We start from the raw sequence: 19,406 nt of genomic DNA, 5'->3' as shown, positions 1-19,406 counted from the left end.
TCCATCCATCCATCCATCCATCCATCCATCCATCCATCTATCTATCTATCTGTCTGCAGGGTCAGATAGCTTACTTTTAAAATGTATTCCATTACAGTTACTAGTTACCCTTTGCCATATATGAGGTAAAAAGCTGCCAGTACAGATAGGAAAAAGTGAAAAATTTGTCTAGGAAATCTATTTCACAAATTTTCTTCTGTGCCACATTTTATAAAGACAGAAATATCTATCCATCTAGATATCCCACACACACTTTTGATGATTGATACTCAGTAAGTCAACTGGAAACACTATGTTATATATATATATTTTTAAATATCATACACTAATGACAGAAGTTTGTTCACTAGGAGCAATATGGAGGTCAAATGTAGTAAGCTATAACCTGATCAACTGTATCAGTGATATGTTGGAGGAGGGAGGAGGGAGGAAGTTGGCAAGGAGGGTGGGGCAGGTGGATGACTCACCCCAGTTTCTAGTCATGAGGTAGGAAGTTTGCCTTGGTGAAGTCAACCTTTGATTTGGTAATTTGCTCCATGAGGTTGGCGTGGCTGAAACCGGACGCACTACCAGCAAAAAAACAGCTCTCCTCCAAAATACATCTGTGGACACACATGAAACACGGCAGGGTGGGGGGTGGAGGGGTGGCAGGACATGGCAAGAAGTCGTCACTTCATTACTATGCATTATAGTCTTTTGGTTCAGAGGAAACAACTGATGACACTTGAGGAAAAAAAACAAAGGTCCTAATCATAAACAAATTCAGGTCACCACTGCAGTCACTGTGTGCTCTTATTAGGGTTGAATTATTCAGTTGTAACCTTCATTAAATTGGGCTATTCTTTATTGTTATGAGTATTGAGCAGTATGCTGCATTATGTATGCATGTATGTGCATATTTAAATCCCCTGTATGGCCGTCCCTCCATGAGGTCCTGTCACTGCATCAGCACCGTCTAACCTCCCAGCCAGCAAATTTACTCAGGCAGCAAATTGTATTTTACATACACACAGTATTTCACAAGCATGCACACAAACACATATACACATGCATGCACTCACGCACGCATACAAGCATGCACACACACACACACACACACACAAGGGGACAGTGCTGTGGCTGTCTGAGTGTGTATTTCCCATTCTGCTTGGACTGGTCTAACTCGAGGCCACAGAAACAAAGAGGGGAAAAAACACAGCAGTTAAGGTCACATGGGGGTCAGCAATCCACCAAACCAGGAAGAGACCCACCTCTTCATACAGGAGATCCACAAAACACACAAAGAACTAAACTATTTACTCTCCTGCTTGAGAGAGGAAATAGGTGAGCCTGAAACCAGGCCAAATATCTAGCTAATGGGGCAAACTGTTCTTTGATCTGCGGTCAAGATTTTAGTTCCAGCTCTTAATATTCAAACCACTGGCAAACCATGAAACCCTTTTCCATCTGTGTCCTAAAAGAAATGTTCCAGGTTCCACGTGGTTCCTCTGGACCAGGGCAGGGGCGGAGGTCTGAGTCAGACGGTTGGCTGCGTCTGTGTCATATTTCACCAGACGGAATGAGTCCCGAGAGCTCTGACCGAGACACACAGCAGATTAGGTCATCAAGTCTAATCCAGTTTTCCCATCCATCAAATGCAACATCGATGTAATCTTCGATGTAATCTTCTTGTAGAAATATTGTCCTTTGTCTTATTTATGAGCACACTTTTGAATTAGCTCAATTGGTACTATCTATCCTGCCCTCACCAGTAGGACAATATAGCGGTTGTGAGCATGAATGACACCTGTAACACTCACAGACACACCTATTGGCTCAGATCACATGGTTGAGGCAGCTGACCAGACAGACTCCCTGCTATGCAGTGAGTTTGCAAGGGTGAGCGTGAAAAGTTGAAGAAGTTGTTAAATCACACTCTACTGTTACAAATGCCATCCTTCTTCAAATTAGAGAGTGCCCTTTTAAATTACTGTCACCGGCAGCATGGCCGTATATCATCCAGGAAGGCATAGCACTTGTGGTTTTGAGACTGCCGTAGATGAATGTATTCCTATCTAGCATGAATAACCCAACCAACATTATGTGAAATGAGAAATGTGATGACTGGATGCCCTTTTCATCACTAATTTCACTGCTCTTAAATGACTCAAATACCATTCACATTTCCATTTCTTTGCTGGACTTGGAAACTGAGACTGTTGCCATCTGAGATACACCCACCAGCTCACCTTTGTGCAGGGACTGCAAGACGCATGGACCGGTTTGTGGTGTATGGTGGTGTATGTGGTGCCTCCTCATCCCCAGACTGAGGTGGAGGACAGATGGAGGAGGTGATGTAGACCACCAGTACATCCAGCTGGTCCAGCTCTAGGTCAGAATGGATGGGCGGGCGGGTGAAGCAATGGCAACGCTGGCCCCTGTAGGTTTGGAGAAGGATCAGCCTCAGCACCGCAGGGCAGGGAGGGGCCGAGCTGAGGAGGAGGGGCGAGGAGTACGGGAGAGACGGCAAACCTGCAGACTTAGTCCTGCGGGAAAGAAAGTGGGAGTATGAAAGATAGGCGAAGAACACAAAAGTGTTGCATAGCTGCATATGTATGTGTGTGTCTTACTGTGGCTGGATAGCAGCTCTTGGTTTGGAAATGGGCAGAGTGGCTGGTTGAGGAGCCTTCCTCCTCAGAAATGGAGGTTGGACTTTGGCAGGTGGGCTCTCCTCGGTGGGGGATGCTTCTCTGGGCTTTTCACCCTTGAGTTTGACTGTTTGAATTTGACTGTTTTACATTTGAAAAAAAAAAAAAAAATAGAAAAAAAAAAAAATCTGAAAGAAAATCAGAAAGGAGAGAGAAAGGAAAAAGGAGAGATTAAGTAAAATGTATGTGCTTATACCATCATGATTATTAACCCCACGTGTCCATGGTGTCGCCCTTTTTGTGGTAAAATGTATCAAAGAGCAAATATACAGTATATGGCACACAAAAGGGAGGGACCAATGAGTTGTCAGAGTTGTCATCATAGGAAAGTGATTTACAAAGCATGAACAAATGAACAAAGTAATATTGAATTAAATTTGTACATTGCTTGCATTATTTTGCTGTAAACCCATGGGACATAAGCATTAGCCTATACAGTAATCAATAACAGCCAGCAACATATCAGTATGTAGAGCTAAGGTAGAGCATGACAAAGGTAAAAGACACAAAAATCAAGGAGAAGAATGGTGAATAAATCTTGAATGAGTTTAGAGGGAAATTTATTTTGTTCATGTAATAGACAGATCATTAATCATACTACCGTTTCAAAATTATGTGTAAAATCATCTCAAAGCAATTTATGTCAGCAGCAACATTTTCTGCTAAATGGGGATGATTTAAATGTGTTGGCTCTACATTTAATGAATAGCAATTAGTGGATTTATGAACCTTAAAATTCCATTTTAAACTGGGTCATAAGTTACTCAGGCCAAAGAAATATTTGCACTGTAAATGCAAACACATTAGTTTAAATAAACCAATGGTCACTTGCAGACATCCTCTGAGGAAGAGGTTCAGGGGCTCCACAAAGAAGGGGCACAGTGCCACCTAGTGGTGTTTTGCCTTCTGTATCTTCTTCATTCATCCACCATTCAATTTATGACCTCAGCTAATCAAAAAACGAATGAAACACTAGAATCACTAGAGCTGAAAGATAAGGGAAAATCAACTGTAACCTTGGCAGTGTTTTCATACTGACAAAAAGAACCAGAAAAGTCAGAACAATGTCAATCCAAATTCCTAATCTTTAATAAATGCCCAAACTACAGAGCAGAGATTAAGTTCCCCTTAAAAAGGAAAACAGATTGTGGCAGCAGTATTTCACACTCAAAACATTATTAAACTGGCTACATAGCAAACTGAAAATATTTAAGATCAGGTCGTGTTCTTGTAGAAGGACAGCATGTCATCCAGGCTCTGAGGAGGGGCTTGCGGGGGACAGCCGGGCGGGGGGGGCTGCTGAGGCTGAGACTGGCTCTGCAGCTGAGGCGGATACTGCTGGGGATAATGGGGCATATACTGGTTAGGGTACTGTGGAGGAAACTGGGGAAGCGGGTGAGGTGGAGCAGTATACTGAGGAGGAGGTGGAGGGTAGAACTGGGGGTAGAACGGAGGAGGAGGAGGAAACTGGAGGTTGAAAGAGGTAGCAAACTGAGGGCCAGTTGCTGATGAGGAGTACTGAGGCTGAGGCTGAAGCTGAGGCTGAGGGTTAGGGTTAGGGTTAGACTCGGGAGCTGACTCGGACGGGCCATCTGAGGGTGGTGACTGTAATGTAGTCTGGGGCTGCATAGGAGTTGGAGGTTTTTGCTGAGGTTGAGGAGGTAAAGGAGCACTTTTAGGCTGAGGGATGATGGGTTGTCGTTCTCCTTTGCTCTCAGAGATTCCTCCTGGGCTATTTGACCACTTGAAGGACATTTTGGCTTTATTCTCCTCCCGAATGACAGTCTTTCCTTGTCTTGGTCTCCTCTCCTCAGCAAAGTATGCAGACGGAGGAGCAAATTCTGACTCTCGCTCATCCCGACGCCGACTTTTCCACTCGCTAAACAAAAACTCTGGAAGAAGAAACATAAAAAGTGTTGTTAAAGAGGAGACAGTTTTAGACCAGGTACTTGGGTTTCTAGGACAGGAGAGTAACCACAATCTTGACACACCTTAAGTACAACAGGCAAACTTATCTACAGCAAACCTAATTAGAAAAAGATCTCATCTCAACCTTAGTACATCTAGTATACTGCCAACATAATTATCTGAACCACCTGCACCAGATCTAACCTACTTTCACCCTAGTCATGTGCAGTGAGGAGATTCATTTAGTTTGGTCCACAGATATTTGTAATACCAAGACTTTTGAGTGATCAGGTTTACCTTTGCCCCTGTCCCATTCTCTGACATGGGGAACTCCAGGCTTGGAATCCTTCCTTTCCTGGACCTCCACCTCCACCTTCTTCAGTGTACCGATCTCTGGGGACTCCTCTGATGGAGGCGAGGGGCCAATCAAATCCTCCTCCTCTTCTAAGAGAAACAATTCATAACAATTATTAGCATTCATGAAAACTTAAATTGCAGTATACAAGCAGACTTTTTACATGAAGAGGTCAAATTCTATAGCAACAAATAGTTAACAGCCCCTAGTTGCATTTGATGCAGGGTGGAGGTGGATTCTAACCTTCCTCGGTGCCATCCAGCTTAGTCTTCTTCATCTTCCTCTGCCTAACCTTGGCCAGTCGGGCCTGCAGCATGGTCTTCCTCTTCTCCTTCAGTAGTTCCCTCTTACCACGTTGTTCTGTTGTCTGAAGGACAGGATGGACAGGAAAGAGAGTACAGAAGAAAAACAGAGTTTTATTCATCAAAAACAACAGGTGCACAAGGAATTTGACCCGGTGAATTGGTGAAGACACATTACAAGACAGTAATTCCTTACAGGAATGACACACTAGGTGCAGGATGAAGCGTAACAGGGCCTCACATATCGTAAAAACAAGATGCACTGTTTGACAGTAGACCAAACATCAAACACTACAAGTGTACATTCAGAACCGAAAAATTGTTTCAGAGTAGAAACATGGGCAATAGTTGGAAACAGACGATGTACGTAAGTAAAATGAGGTTCATAACGAAAGATTCAAAAACGACATATGTACAAAGTTTGATTATGAGGCTGAAAACCTCATGCCATCGTTCATGTGCAGATTAGCAGGATAGTCAGTCTGTTAGTCCAATGTGACGTGTGTGTGTGTGTGTGTCTGTGTGCACGTGCAAACATATGCATGTAGAGTATGTGAGAACATGGTGTGGGGTGGGTGGTGGTCTGAAGAGGGTGAGGAGGGTGATTGTTCTGTACCGTTTCAAATGCACACGCTTAAAATAAGCTGTTCAGTGTTTTATACCAATCCATTTCTGAGCTGCTCACCTGGTCTCTGAGCATGTCCAGAGTTTCTCTCTGTTTTCTGCGTTGCTCTTTATCCTGAGAGAATGTAAAGTAGCCCACGCCAAGCTCCCGGGCCTCTGAGATGAACAAAGAGAGGAACAGTCTTTTCCTACAATCCAAGACCTTGTACAGACCTACAATCCAACCCTTGAATTTCAAAAATGTTTTGGAAATGCCATGATGCAAACCTTGCCCCCTGACGTCCTCATAGTGGATTGGTCCGACAGGCCTCTTCATAGCTTCCTCTTCCTCCCTCTCCCATTCCTGCCTCTGCAGCTCTCGACGCATGTCCTCTGATAGTAAGGTCTTCTCAGCCGAGGCATTTCTGCATGGCATAATCGTATCCAATAGAGTTGCAGTCCCCAGCTTAACACCAATATCTAGTCTTTAATATCTCTCTCTAATATCTAGTCTTCTAAGAAGCCATGACCTGCACCTTTAAAATGCTTTTATTTGTGAAATATTTACCCTTTTCCTTTAAGATCTTGGTCCATTTTCTTAAATTCTGGCAGGTCTTTCTTCATGCATCTCCGAGATCGTCCCAACGCGTCCACATAGTCCACCCTACAGAGAGAGAGAAGCCATAGGAAAACAGTGCACTTAGTAGTAGTAGTAGTATGAAAGCATTGCCTTGTTCATTGGATTGCTGAATATTGTGTTGTACAAAATTAATAATGGAAATAATCTACATAATCAAATAAGCACTGCACCTCTGAAACAGCTAAAGGGGATCCAAGTAAACAGATAAAATAAATGCCTATAGTACTACATTCAGTTGATTTGGACCTTAGATGCTGATCAGACTTTACCATTCCTCATCTGGGTGCTGAGGGGTTGGGATAGGTGATGAGCTGTCTCTTTCTTCATCTTCTCTCTCCCTCTGTGCGACTGTTTCCCTCTTTTTGTCAATAATCTTCTGGGTGAAATCAACCAGGAACAGCCCCTCTGTCTCTTCATCTGACTCAACAGAAGACATGCAAATACAAAGTCAAGTCTACATTCTGTGCCAAGGCCAAAACCATGCTTGTAATAAACACCATTAACGTTTTTGTCTGACAGTATTTCACACTAAACAAGAGGCAATAATTCATGATTCACCAACCAGGAAAGTCTCCTTTTGTCATCTGTTCGTAGAGTTTGGCTTTTTCCTCCAACCTGCGTCTGTCGTGAGAAGACAAATGCCAGTGAAAATAGACAGTCACAGAGTTTGGTTACCGGTGTGTTATGACAGTGAATCTTTTAGGTGTTGAACTCACTTGGCCTTGTCAAGGTTGCTCTCCTCCTCAGCCAGCTGCTCTACATCTTTCTGAGCTCGCGCGGAAACCCCATCGTTCTGTTTGCTCCACACATTAGGTTTCTACACAGGAACATGGATAAAGGACATGTTGGTTATATCAGTACATCTGTAATTATAGGGAAAGCCAGGAAAAATGTTATTTCATATCAAACTGCCCAATAAAATACATACCTTGTCTTTGGATTTTGATTTGAATCCAGCACCAGCATCTTGCCCAAGTTTCTCCTGTTTGAATTGTTCCTGCTTCCTGTACAGTTCAGCTTTAAGGTCTACTAGCTGTAAGAAACAAGGCATTACCCAAGTATTAGTAAAGATTAAAAATGCAACTCGGCTAAACTTTGCAGTGTTTGTATTTGCTAGCAATGTAGCCTAACATTAGCTAGCATGTTAACGTTACTGTGTTTATCAAGGCAGGCTGTTTTTTATCATTAATAAAACGTCATGCAGCAGCAGTATTATACCAATAATGTTTGTATAGCTGACTCACAGATGAAGCAGTCACGTCGAAAGGTTTCTTCTTTTTATCCATGTTTATATATTTTCAGTACGGCCATTAAGTTAGCAGTTTCTTCTTTGGTGTTTTACCCGCTGGCATAATGTTGCTTTACCGCCAACTAGTGGCTTTTCTGGATATATTCGTCCTCAATCCATAAAACGTGGTGAATATCCTGGTGAATATCTTCTCACATGCTTGACTTCTTCGTGGTTCTTATCTTAGCCGTAGGAAAAATATAAGATAATATTTTAGGTCTACTGAAGTAAAAACTCTGGAAATTAATACCAGAAGAACAATGTTTTAAATAGGAAGTGTCTCAACCATAGGTCTCAACCAAAACCGACCAAAAATAGGAAATTAAATAACAACTCCCCAAAATCAAACTGTTTCTTCATCTCAACAGTAATAATTTCCAGCAATCAGCTTTTGAAATGTGCCTCCTACAGTTCTGCTGTACTTATATAATAGCCTATGTAATCACCATTGCATTTTCATTTCATTATCTCAAATCCTTTCCAAATAGCCTAATTCACGCTTCTCAGAGAGTATGGTAGGTTTGCTGAACAATCACACACACATGTACTGTATGTCAACTGTATTGGGTCCAGATATAGGCCTAGCCTACCCTTCCCTTTCACCTCCCAAGTAAACTTACATTCATATAGTAAGCATCATGGTTTGGCCTATGTGTTTTGTACCAAAGGCTTGTAAGGGGCTATCAACTTATGGAAACAGCCTTATATCAATAAATGCTGTAATACTTATACACAAAACACTACATCTTTTCCATCCCAGAAGTCTTTAACCAAGAGTCAAATGTTCCTCTTCAAACAAAGTATATTGAACCTTTGGGGCTAAAGTCTGTACAACAGTGAATCCAGTTTTACAACTGATTGGAAAATTACAGTCTCATTTGATAAAGTCATGAAATAGCACATAATTTCATTTCAGGGCTTTCATTTGCTGTACAATATGTGTTGATGTAGAAATGTGGAATGTGACTACATTACTTTGATGCTATGACATCAAATCCTTCAATTAAAGCATGAATTGGATCCATTTTGGGTTTTGTGGGGCTATATTCGACTGAAAGAGACAACTCTGAAATGTTATACACCTGAACATCTGTCCAGTGTGATACGGTTCTGGACCTGGACATGATAGCTCAAATATTATTGCGTTGTGGTGGACAAGCTAGATGAATCCCATTCACCAATATCTCTATGACAGCAAAACTATTGTTTCCCTTTGTATGGATAAGACCATGATCAGTCTGCCTGCCATCAGGTCACAACAGAGCAATGCCTACTTTGTTATCAATTCAAACATTTGAACAGCCCATCGCTACCAAGATATGTCAATAACAGCACTACTTAATTTTATGTTTAATACATTTCAAACTGTATGAAATTTGAGGATGAAAGGTATATAAGTTTGACAAGAACCTCCCAAACCAAATCACATTTCAAGGCAAGGACTATAAGGTGAGTATCAGTTTAATTTATTCACTGGGCGCAAACTCAATGATTTCATAATAGAAGATTAAGATTTTTTAATCATAGCATTGTACCTTTTTTTTCTTTTCTCTAGAAGTGTGTTTTCTTGCTCCCTCACCATGCCTGTGAAGAGAAACACCAGCCTGATGGTCTTCCTGCTGTGTTCTCTGGCCTTGTGGTGCAAGTCGACCAGCGCAGGCTCCAGCTTTCTCAGCCCGTCTCAGAAACCTCAAGTAAGATGTTTTCTTTCACAATTGCTCTTATTCTGCCGTAAAAAGATATACTGTAGGTCCCTTTAATACATTAATTCATTTGGATTTTAAGGGGTAGGATGAACTCTTTATGAAGATACTGAAATGGAACGTAGACTAAACATGCAAAAATAATCTTGACAAGATCTAAATCTGTACTTGTGTGTAACAGGCACTAACTTTGGGTAGTCTCCTTCCCATCTACTGTTCTTAATATTGAGTCATCATCGATATCAATGTAACTTAAGGTTTGGTTGTTCGGTTACTTGTGTATTTGTTTGACATTTTATGCTTTCAGATGCAGTGCCAAACCATTATCATTTTAATATTTAATCATGTTTCCTTTTCCAAAGTATTAATAGCTGCCTTGGGAAATAGCGGGCTGGTATCAGCAACAACGTTACTACCATCTCAAGCCAAATATTGAGTTTCTAGAAGATGTGGAAATGCATTGAATATACTATACAATATACAAGAGTTGAGAAACATGTAAATCTCCCTAAGACTGCACTTGGACCTCCAATGTAAAGCCGAGGTCGTTACAAGCATGAGATTCTCTGTCCTATTTGTCAACCACAGAGCAAAGGGAAGTCTCCCCGAGTCGGCCGGCAAGCCATGGAAGAGTTTGTTCCACCCCATGAGGGCAACCGTGTTACCGTGAGTGACAATCATACTCATGGCTATAGCTCACTGCCCTTCCTTCTGCTTTATGAAACCAGAATACTTGTAATTACTTCATAATCTTCCCTTCCTCTGAGTAGATGAGCGCCCCCTTCGACATTGGCATCACCATGAGAGAGGAGGAATTTGAGGAGTATGGTGCAGCGCTGCAGAACATCCTGCAGCATCTTCTGGGAAACACAGCAGCAGGTGCCCCAACTTTTCTATTTTATACATAGAAATAGGGTTCGGGGCAAATCATGTTCCCTTCAGTCAATAAAGTAAAATGATTTTGTAATTCAATCAAATTATTTGTCTCTTCTTGTTTCAGATAGACCATCACAACTTTGAATATCATGGATAAGAGTTTCCAGTTTGCAGTCATGATGCCTTCCCAAAATTTTCCCTGAATCAGATTGTGATCATTAAAATAGTGAAAGCTTGTTTCTTTAGTCTTTAGACATGTTGGTCTCATCTCTTTCAAAGTTCATTTTTATTTTTTTTTACCAGAATTCTTGAAGACACTCTTCCTCAGGCTAAACTAGTTGCAATGCAGAATGAGAGAATGCAGCCTATACCACTTTATAAATCTAGGACAGCTTATTGATCACCCACTTTTTTGTTAGCATTTACAACATGAAGCCATTCACCAGAATAGATCCTAAATACCAGTCAGCGAGGTGAAAGCGTGTGTAAAATTGTAGTGAAAATTAGCTTGTTTAAAAGTTTAGCTTCATAATTTATTTGTGTCCCGCATAAAGCCTTGGTCATGAATAGGTCACACACTGTTGTCAGCTATTTTTACTATTCTGTAGCACTCTACACGCAGTACAAGTATGGGTACGTCTTATTCTTATCCAGACAATACCAACATCTTAATACTGTCTTGTGTCAGCAGATGAGTCAGTAAACTGCTCATATTCATATTTGTATTCTGATCTAGTGAACAACAGTTTGTACAAACTTAGAACTGTTTACCTTCAGCAGTCAGCATTGATCAGAACCACCATATATATATATTGTAGGCATAACCACTGCAAAATGTCTTTCACTTTGGAAATCCACACATATCCCTGATTGATTAAACCTTCAATTTACTTGTCGTCTCTCTGTCTTTGAAGGTCTCTGCCTCTACAGTCATGAAAGTTTTTATTTTATTCATGGTGTGAACATCGAATTACCAACTCCAACGAATGAGGCTGTGAAACTTCCTGTTCAAATCTGAAGAAGTGGGTTAACTGCAGAAGGGCACAAACATGATGCTAGATGAATCAGTTTTACTGATGGTTATTGGTTATCTGTGATGTGTGTGCGTGTCAGTCCTGCATTCTACCTTGTAGCCTTTAATAAGTGCTGATACGTGCGAACACAGTGTGCTCTGACATTCTGGAGTGGATTTAAAACAACTCTTGGAAACAAGGCCATCACTGAAAACCTAGCAACAAGAGGTAATCCATATAGTTTGCCACTTCTCCCTTGTCAATCTTGATTCTTGAATCTTGAATCAGAAGCATCTCTGTCCATTTACTGTTAATCTACTCCTCCGGTCTTCCTAAAAACAAGATGGCACACTCTAGCCACCAGAAAACATCACCAGAAGGCAATGTTAATCACTCTCAAAATAAAAGCACTCAACCCAAATGGGTGTTGAAGTGCTTGGTGGTATAAAAGCAAGCTAATGGACCTGTTTCACAGCCACTTCCTTACTCACTGTAGAGGGTCAGCCTCACTCTAAACACCACAAATAATACCTCGTTACACCGCACTACAGAGGATATTTTACTGTTTTCCAGAGTGCATCTTCATATACTATACAGGACTTAATATTACACGTCACATTGTTTTTAGTAGGGAATATTAAAGTTTTTATTATTTAAGTTATAATCTCTCCTAGGCAGTTAATCCACTCTTGCTGATAGGGAGGTTCTTCTTTTACATAGGGGAAGACATTACATGGGTCTAATGAAAGAAGTAAAAGAAATAAGTAGATTTTAATAAGTACATGAATGAGTACACTGACAGCACACCTTGTGGGCAGGATTAAAGGCTTTTAATTTGTCTGCACTGTATCAAACCAAACAATATCACAGCAGTCAGAAAGACAAACATCCAGACAAATCAGAACAGGCAAGGGATGTCAAATTACACACAGTCAAACATCAAACCAACAATGCTTAGCAAATTAATTACAATAATGAAGAACAATGAGTCTTATGTTATATAAACGGATAAACATAGTGTCTCTATTAGACAAAAGATATTTGAATTCCATTCGCTATTTTTCACCTTTTCACTTTTACGCAGGATCAATTCCTAAGCCCTTTAGACATCTTAAAATCAGAGTGTAGGTCAACTCCTCCTCCTCATACATGCAAGGAGGGCTGATTAATCTAAACCTAAAACAAAAAGCCACATTAAGTTCACAAACAAGCTCTGACAATACAGATTTTATCTTTACCCTCAGGCTCATAAGCCGTAGAGCTGAGTGGTGTTGCGTCGGATGGTAGTGAAGACTGTGGCCATGTCCTCTCCCTTGAGCAGGCTGATCTCCCGCAGGGTGTGGATGCCCATTCCAGGATGGGCAAACTGGCAGATGCCTTTACCAACCTAGAGAACCAGGGCGAGGGAGAGCGAGTGAAAAGGAGCGAGAGACTAACCCTATGCAAGCTCCACTACAGAGTGGGTCTCCCCGGAGTGATTAGTGCGTTTGACGAAGATAATGAGCCATACAGGCAATAAAAAATGGATTGCACAAACAATGAGCTCTATTCGACGCTGTGACAATTTCTAAAATTTTCTATCATTCTGAGGCTATTGCTCGAACAAATTGTTTCATAAAGTGCTTGTTAAAATGACTGACACCCTTTGTTGCCAATTTAATTTGCCCTGCAAATTAGTGTGTTAGAAAATGAGTACATTAATTGCAGAGTTAATTTCATTTAAGCTACATCTAACCACTTCACATATGATTCATCTAGCTCACTTGTGCCCTTTAGTGGAGAGCACCCCAATCGCCGATAGCCATTTTGTGCCGATATTCAATATTTGACCATTTTCGTGTCAATGTGTTTCCTCCATACTTTTCATACTATTCTTGGCAGAAAACCTCTGAAACGGCATTTAGACTATGAGACACTAAAACTCTCCATTGAAACCCATACTACTATTATTTTAGGTGAGTTAGCAGTTCCTAGTTCCTGTACCTATTCAATGGTACGGAAAACTCCGGGATACATTAAGCATTCAAATGAAGAATGAATTTACAATAACAGAATCAAATATGATTAAAATACCAGCACTTGGCTAGCGGATGGTGTTCAATTCCTACCCTAAATCAAGGGTGACATTTTTCAATATTTAATTTTGCCAATTTGCAGTTATTAATAAGAAGAGCTGGGAAAATGCCTGCATGTCAGTGATGACATTGGATCCTGGGTGTTGGGGGTTGACTGCTCCTGGTCTTGAATTTAAATGTACCTGTCTCGGCAGGAAGTATGGTGCATCTGTCTCCAACACGATTCGGTTGAGAGGGATCTTTTTGACAGCGTCTCGGGCCTCCGCGGCTCTGGGGTAGGTGACCAGGGCTGTGAAGCCCACACACAGGTTGGGGAACTCTGTCAGGAAGGGTTCGATCACTGGATAACTGTTTGTGAAACAGTGCCTGCAGCCCACAGAAGCAAACATTCAATAATGAGAGAAAATTGTTCTTGTTAAAATGTTCACAGATCGATTTAATTGCATAATTAGTTAACTGAATGGACTTGAACTGAGGGTTGTGAATTTCTACTTCTCAGATAAGCTCAACAGCAATGTCAATATAAAATCAACAATTGAACATAAGAGCAGGTCAACAACTCAATAACAGTTGGTTTCACTTTTGATTTGATGTGATTTGATTCAATTTGATTCAGTCTAATGCAGATTATAGATATTCGTTGTGTCCTTGCACTGACGCTGGCTGAAAACTGGTTAATTTTCTCCAGCTATGGGAGTGAAATTTTAGTGGTGACATTCATGATATTATCATATTTGAATCTCATTAGTCCTGACCTGACTTTACTGGGGTTGACCAATCATGTTACATTTGGGGCAGGGGGAAGAGGCGGACCCTCTAGTAGCCAGTTAATCAGAGCAGTGGCTACCAACAGTGGGCCTAACCAAATGTGATGCACGCATTGTGTGCACAGAGTAAAGTAAGTATAATATTGAGGTATCAAGCCTGACTTTACTTGGCTGTAGTTTCCATGGTGTTATCTAGTACTTTAATAAAAGGTATTGGTAACAACACTGTAGCAACCTCATCCGTCTCTGAACTAGAATATGGAGGTTCCATTTATTTAATGAGACAGAAGGGTTAGCAGGGTTAGGGTAAATAAATGTTTCCAAAGTATTACATAGTAATTATTCAGTAATGATTGCACAACTTCATGCTAATAACTACTCATTATCACCAGAAATTACCAAGAAATTTCACATTATAATTACAAATAGTTACTAATTTCCAGATATTATCAGTTCCTTTCTGATAATTTCTATGTAATTACACGGTTATTACCCTGTAATTTGTGTAGCGCGATGTAAAGGGCTACTGTTATTTCCTCACATATTGTCAAAATTGGATCAATTACATCTGAGATATCGCATGTGACACAAGGACAAACAAACGATGTAGCAACCCCTTTTGGGCCAAATTTTGAAAATGACAAAAGGCAGTGGTGACATGTAACATTCCAAGTTTTTCAACATTCAATCCATGTGTCTGAGGTATTGTGCATGACTGACAGACTGACAGAGACGGATCCATAGTGCCTGGATAAGTGGTAGCTTTCCACTCATGGAGGAGGAGTAACAAGAGTAGAGGGAGGAAAGGAGGAGAGGAGTAGTTAGAGGAGTAGTTAGAGGGGATCCAAGTTTGAGCTAAATATCCTTTCCAATTACTTGAAAGACTGATAAATGATGTCTATTACATTGATGACTATTAGCAACCCCAGATGTGACATAACCTATACCCGACTGAAAATAATTAGTTGGATGATTAGTTGGATGACACTCTTATTAACAAATACACTTGCCTCCACACGCACCTGTGAATTTTGTAGTCCCATGGGACACACTTCTTCATGATTTCCAGCAGGTCGTCATCTGCGTCCCTACAGTGGATCACCAGAGGTTTCTGCATGGCCACAGCCAAACGCAGCTGACGCTCAAACACCTGCAGAGGGCACCAGAACAACAAAACATTTCATTTAATTAACTACCATAGAATACATTTCTGGCCACTAAACTCTGACCCAAACCCATCTGGTTTAAGATAAACAGCGATTGGGCTAAGTAGCCTTATTCAACTCAGACCGGTCAGATTAGACCTTACCTCTTTTTGCTTAGAGGGGTTGGTGGAGTTTTTGTGGGAGTAGTCCAGGCCAATCTCACCGAATGCCACAGCTTTTGGATGTCGCATGGCCATCATTATGCTCTGCTCATGGATCTTTGAATATTCCTTGGCAAAGTGGGGGTGGCACCCAAATGCCCCCCATACCAAGTCTTCAGCCAGCAAACCTTCCCACAATGCCTCCTTCACCATGAGCCGTGGGTTGCAGAAGTCTGCGATGCAGCCATGAAACTGTAATGGAAAGCTGCTCCGGTGCAGACTCCGGAATCGGCTGAATGTCCCGCGGTAGCCCAGCTTGCCATATAGCATGTCTAGATGACAATGTGTGTCTATGAAACCAGCCCGATTGTCAAGGGAGGAGTCACTGGTCCATATAGGTTCTGCCCCCATGGACGCTCTTCTTGTAGGATTGCCACAATGACTAGAAGGGGTGGAGCGGTAACTCGTGGCACAGCCAACATCTGAGTACCTGCGGTGGGTTGTGGAGTCCAAGCAGGGGTAAAGGGGAGAAAACAGACTGTGGCATAAAGGGGGGATCTTCGGCACTGATGATACCCCTCTACTTGAGCGTACGGGCAAAGCAAAAGGATCCGCTGTGGAGCCCATAATGCTGGTGGGGTTATGGTCCCTTGTGTCACCCCTGGGTGCCTTGGAAGGACCTTTGTTGGGAGTCTGAGTGCTCACCAGCGTGTCTGAGGGGGGCTGCTTGACTGAAACGAAAACTGTCCTCCGTGACTGTGGGAAAGGCAACTGTATGTCATCAGTAGTTGCCTGGGTGACACCAGTGGGTTCATTTGTGTATGGCAAGGTGAGAGAGGAAGTCGTAATCAGCTGGGTATTCACAGGACCACTGATGTGTTTTCGGCTGTCAGAGGAGTAGTTCTGAAACTTCATGAAATAGGATACAGGACTTGGTGGTACATATTCCAGTGCAGGTAATGATGAGTAATCGACCTCAGCCTCTGAATACGTTTCTGGAGCCAGAGTGTGAGTCTCCCAAGACTTGTCTTGGGAGATTGCCTCTACAGACACAGGGTCCTCAGCATCAGACCACTTGGGCGAATCCTCTCCTTTCAGCACAACACTCTAAAATCAAAAACAAACAATCTGATATTTAATCCATCTCTCTCTTTAGTTTTTATTCTGTTTCTTTTCCTAGCATTCGCTCTTCTGATGCACTCATTGTACGTTGCTCTGGATAAAAGCATTAGCTAAAAGATTAAAATGAATAATGTAAATCACAGACAAGAAACATAACATGATATGCAATTGAAAATGATTGAAACAGAAATAAACAACAACTACTCTGAAAAAATTGAAAAAAAGTGTTTTCTGGGCATTAGCTGGGACTTACCCTCAGGTCTGTGCTGTCACCTTGGATTTCTGTGTCCACAAACACCAGTGGGGAGAACCAGCAATGTCCTTCCTGGATAGGAGCGTCGTCCTCAGACTTACTCTCAGGTGGGGGTGAGCAGCAGCTAATGTTCAAGACTGTTTCGTCAACTGGTGCAGAACTGAGCACCTCAGTCGTCACTGGTGAAGATTCAGTGGGGACAGAAGGACTGCTGTCGGTGCTGGGGATATTGGTAGGGTGTCTCTCTCCTCCTTTGCCAACAGCTGCGAACAAGGCCTTCAAGTAAATAGCCTTTGATCCTTCCTCTGGTGTCCTGTCTTTCTTCTTCCAGATAAAAGAGTGAGATTGAGGAGACGATACTTCCTGACTCTCTGTAGATTCCAGATTGAATGAGCTCTCCATAGGTGTGGCCTGAGGAAAGAAGTAGACAGTGGGTCAAATAACCAGTACTTATGCCCATGATAATGCATAAAAAAGAGACCATTTGAGTGTCTAGTTTCCATAAAAATCACTATAGATGTAATGCTGTCAAGAGCGCTGTCCATTGTCCACATTATCTTGGATAGATAAGCCAGAACAAGATGTAGAGCAAAGACTTACCTTGGAAACACTGAATTCCTTAAAATGTTTTCTGGAGAGCTTCCTCAGTTTGATTTTGCCTACGGAGGGACTGCTCCCACTAAGCACATCTGCTTTTCTCTTGGGAGTGTCTAGGCTGAGTGCTCCAAGGCCAGCAGATCCTGTGGACTCATTAAGTCCAGGGGAGGGAGCGTTCAAATCTTCAACCGGCGACATATTCCAGCGAGGGGGTGTGCATAAGCCAGCATTTCTCCTGTGAACATTTGTGGAGGAACCAGCTGCACTTCGTAACCACTTAAATTGCACCTTCTTTCTGCTGCTGTCCATGTCAGAGACCCTAGTCAGGTGAACAATCAGAAAATTAGTGAGAGGGACTGCATGAAGCCTACTGAAAGCCAGGCATCATCACATCAACAACTAGCTGAGATGAATGATCTTTTATAAAAATGTAACACTGACTTTCTACACCACTGCAGTGCTAAAACACACACATATATATTTTGGTTTGCTAACATACTATAACATTTTAGCAAGTATTGGCCACTCAGGTACTGCCTAGCACATGTATTATTAATGTAATTGCTTAGTCTCTGTAATACTCATTTGCCTGTGATACTCATGCTTGACGAAGGAATGGATTGAACCCAGGGTGTAACTTCATTATCACCTCCTCCTGTCTCACATCACATCTAATAATTGAGTGGACTATTGGAAAAAACTATAAAGAATCTATAAAGAAGTTCTTGTTTTCAATCATGAAACCACTTTTCAAAATATCTAATAGAAAATCAATGCAGTAGCCTATAATACTGTAATAATTTCCCCCAAATATTGTACTTAAAGTGTCAATACTTTCATTTACATGTCAAAGTTATCACACTGCTTGAAAGTTTAAGACCTTAAAATTCAGTAGCCTGATTTTGAAATTATTTTTCCCTTAGGACTATTATTTCAGATGATTTATTGCAGTGAAAGGACTCGAATAGTGCAATACATCACAGCATATTGAAACTGCTTCGCCTGTAACGTACTTCGCTGTGTTCCACACTGTGGAGGTCGTTAGCAACCAGTGTTAATCCATTTTAAAACAAGATATTTTACTGAAATAAGTGCTGCTTAGTGGATCAGACGTATGCCGAACTTAAGAGTGAAACCTAGCAATTTGGAAAAAGTATTTAGTGATGTTCTAGTAGGTATGTACAGTATGTTTGCTGATAAGCAACTTAGGGAACACAAACTGCCAATTTTCTCCCAGCAGTTTTATGTAACTAGCTACCTATCGGGCCGCCGCGGAGACCAGTTTGACAGCAGTTGGTCAGATTTTAGTGATAAGAGTGGCCTTTAGGGAACTTTATCCCCTGGGTTATTACAGGGCTTGAACTTTTGTTTCCTGCATTTTTTTTCTTGAAGGGGATCCCACTGCATATTGATTAGGGAAGTCAGCGCACACCTGATATTTTCTAGTTCACTTAACGTCAACGTTACGTTACTAGCCTGATTCCACCCATGAAGAACGACATTAGCACTCTAGCTAGCTAGCTAATTGCAACTCAAAAAAGTGAATCTCTTGCAAGTCACGAAAATACACTTCTTGTCCAAGTAACGTTAATAAAATTCATCAACGATGTTATTTGACTACCAACTTGATTATCACACATGTAGAGCTATTTAATTTTTGATGAATGGGTCGTTACCTTTTTCAAGTCGAACTTCAAAATGCAAGCAATGCGAATGCGTGGGAACCTTGACCCTCTGTCGCTGTGTCCGCTTTGGTTCGGGCCTCCAGTCACAAGGCTAGCTCGTTGCACGATTCGTTGTTCAAAAAAATCTCAGGACAAATGGACGGAATGAAAATGTCCGGGTGGTTTTATTTAACAGCTTTAGTTTTAATTAGGTGGCTAATTAAAAGCTAACTCACAAGACCCCGAC

General features: G+C 41.5%; 3 protein-coding genes across 3 annotated transcripts; 1 reads left to right on the top strand and 2 right to left on the bottom strand.

The window, feature by feature from the left end:
• Positions 1 to 3,072: 3,072 nt before the first annotated feature.
• ccdc174 (coiled-coil domain containing 174) lies at positions 3,073 to 7,826 on the bottom strand. Its single transcript, XM_078283704.1, has 11 exons — positions 7,740 to 7,826; positions 7,424 to 7,528; positions 7,212 to 7,312; positions 7,058 to 7,116; positions 6,765 to 6,912; positions 6,424 to 6,519; positions 6,144 to 6,280; positions 5,938 to 6,032; positions 5,194 to 5,317; positions 4,893 to 5,036; positions 3,073 to 4,579 (listed from the first exon to the last, which is right to left on the bottom strand). Exons 1-11 carry the CDS (start codon positions 7,779 to 7,781, stop codon positions 3,903 to 3,905), a joined length of 1,728 nt encoding a protein of 575 aa, XP_078139830.1. The 5' UTR covers positions 7,782 to 7,826; the 3' UTR covers positions 3,073 to 3,902.
• A 1,537-nt stretch (positions 7,827 to 9,363) lies between these two features.
• ghrl (ghrelin/obestatin prepropeptide) lies at positions 9,364 to 10,506 on the top strand. The gene is made up of 4 exons (XM_071901948.1): positions 9,364 to 9,477; positions 10,075 to 10,152; positions 10,257 to 10,365; positions 10,487 to 10,506. Exons 1-4 carry the CDS (start codon positions 9,364 to 9,366, stop codon positions 10,504 to 10,506), a joined length of 321 nt encoding a protein of 106 aa, XP_071758049.1.
• Positions 10,507 to 12,331: 1,825 nt separating this feature from the next.
• Positions 12,332 to 17,804, bottom strand: tatdn2 (TatD DNase domain containing 2). Its single transcript, XM_071901945.1, has 6 exons — positions 17,499 to 17,804; positions 16,899 to 17,309; positions 15,527 to 16,630; positions 15,240 to 15,367; positions 13,633 to 13,816; positions 12,332 to 12,762 (listed from the first exon to the last, which is right to left on the bottom strand). The coding sequence occupies exons 1-6, from the start codon at positions 17,802 to 17,804 to the stop codon at positions 12,622 to 12,624; spliced, it is 2,274 nt and encodes a 757-aa protein (XP_071758046.1). The 3' UTR covers positions 12,332 to 12,621.
• Between the last annotated feature and the right edge of the window lie 1,602 nt (positions 17,805 to 19,406).

The sequence above is a fragment of the Centroberyx gerrardi genome, chromosome 5, assembly GCF_048128805.1.
Source record: "Centroberyx gerrardi isolate f3 chromosome 5, fCenGer3.hap1.cur.20231027, whole genome shotgun sequence".
Taxonomy (NCBI): Eukaryota; Metazoa; Chordata; class Actinopteri; order Beryciformes; family Berycidae; genus Centroberyx; species Centroberyx gerrardi.
Note: the sequence above shows the minus strand (reverse complement) of the source record. Positions and strands in the feature narration are given on the sequence as shown.

What these genes read in the sequence shown, in the direction of transcription:
- ccdc174 (XM_078283704.1), bottom strand. Translation starts at nt 7,781, where the DNA reads ATGGATAAAAAGAAGAAACCTTTCGACGTGACTGCTTCATCT. An exon ending in CAGCACCCAGATGAGGAATG is followed by an intron (nt 6,520 to 6,764) that starts GTAAAGTCTGAT and finishes CTCTCTCTGTAG; the next exon opens with GGTGGACTATGTGGACGCGT. An exon ending in TGAGGACGTCAGGGGGCAAG is followed by an intron (nt 6,033 to 6,143) that starts GTTTGCATCATG and finishes TGTTCATCTCAG; the next exon opens with AGGCCCGGGAGCTTGGCGTG.
- ghrl (XM_071901948.1), top strand. Translation starts at nt 9,364, where the DNA reads ATGCCTGTGAAGAGAAACACCAGCCTGATGGTCTTCCTGCTGTGTTCT. An exon ending in GCCCGTCTCAGAAACCTCAA is followed by an intron (nt 9,478 to 10,074) that starts GTAAGATGTTTT and finishes TGTCAACCACAG; the next exon opens with AGCAAAGGGAAGTCTCCCCG. An exon ending in TCTGGGAAACACAGCAGCAG is followed by an intron (nt 10,366 to 10,486) that starts GTGCCCCAACTT and finishes TTCTTGTTTCAG; the next exon opens with ATAGACCATCACAACTTTGA.
- tatdn2 (XM_071901945.1), bottom strand. Translation starts at nt 17,804, where the DNA reads ATGGACAGCAGCAGAAAGAAGGTGCAATTTAAGTGGTTACGAAGTGCA. An exon ending in GTGACAGCACAGACCTGAGG is followed by an intron (nt 16,631 to 16,898) that starts GTAAGTCCCAGC and finishes TTTTGATTTTAG; the next exon opens with AGTGTTGTGCTGAAAGGAGA. An exon ending in CATACTTCCTGCCGAGACAG is followed by an intron (nt 12,763 to 13,632) that starts GTACATTTAAAT and finishes CTGGTTCTCTAG; the next exon opens with GTTGGTAAAGGCATCTGCCA.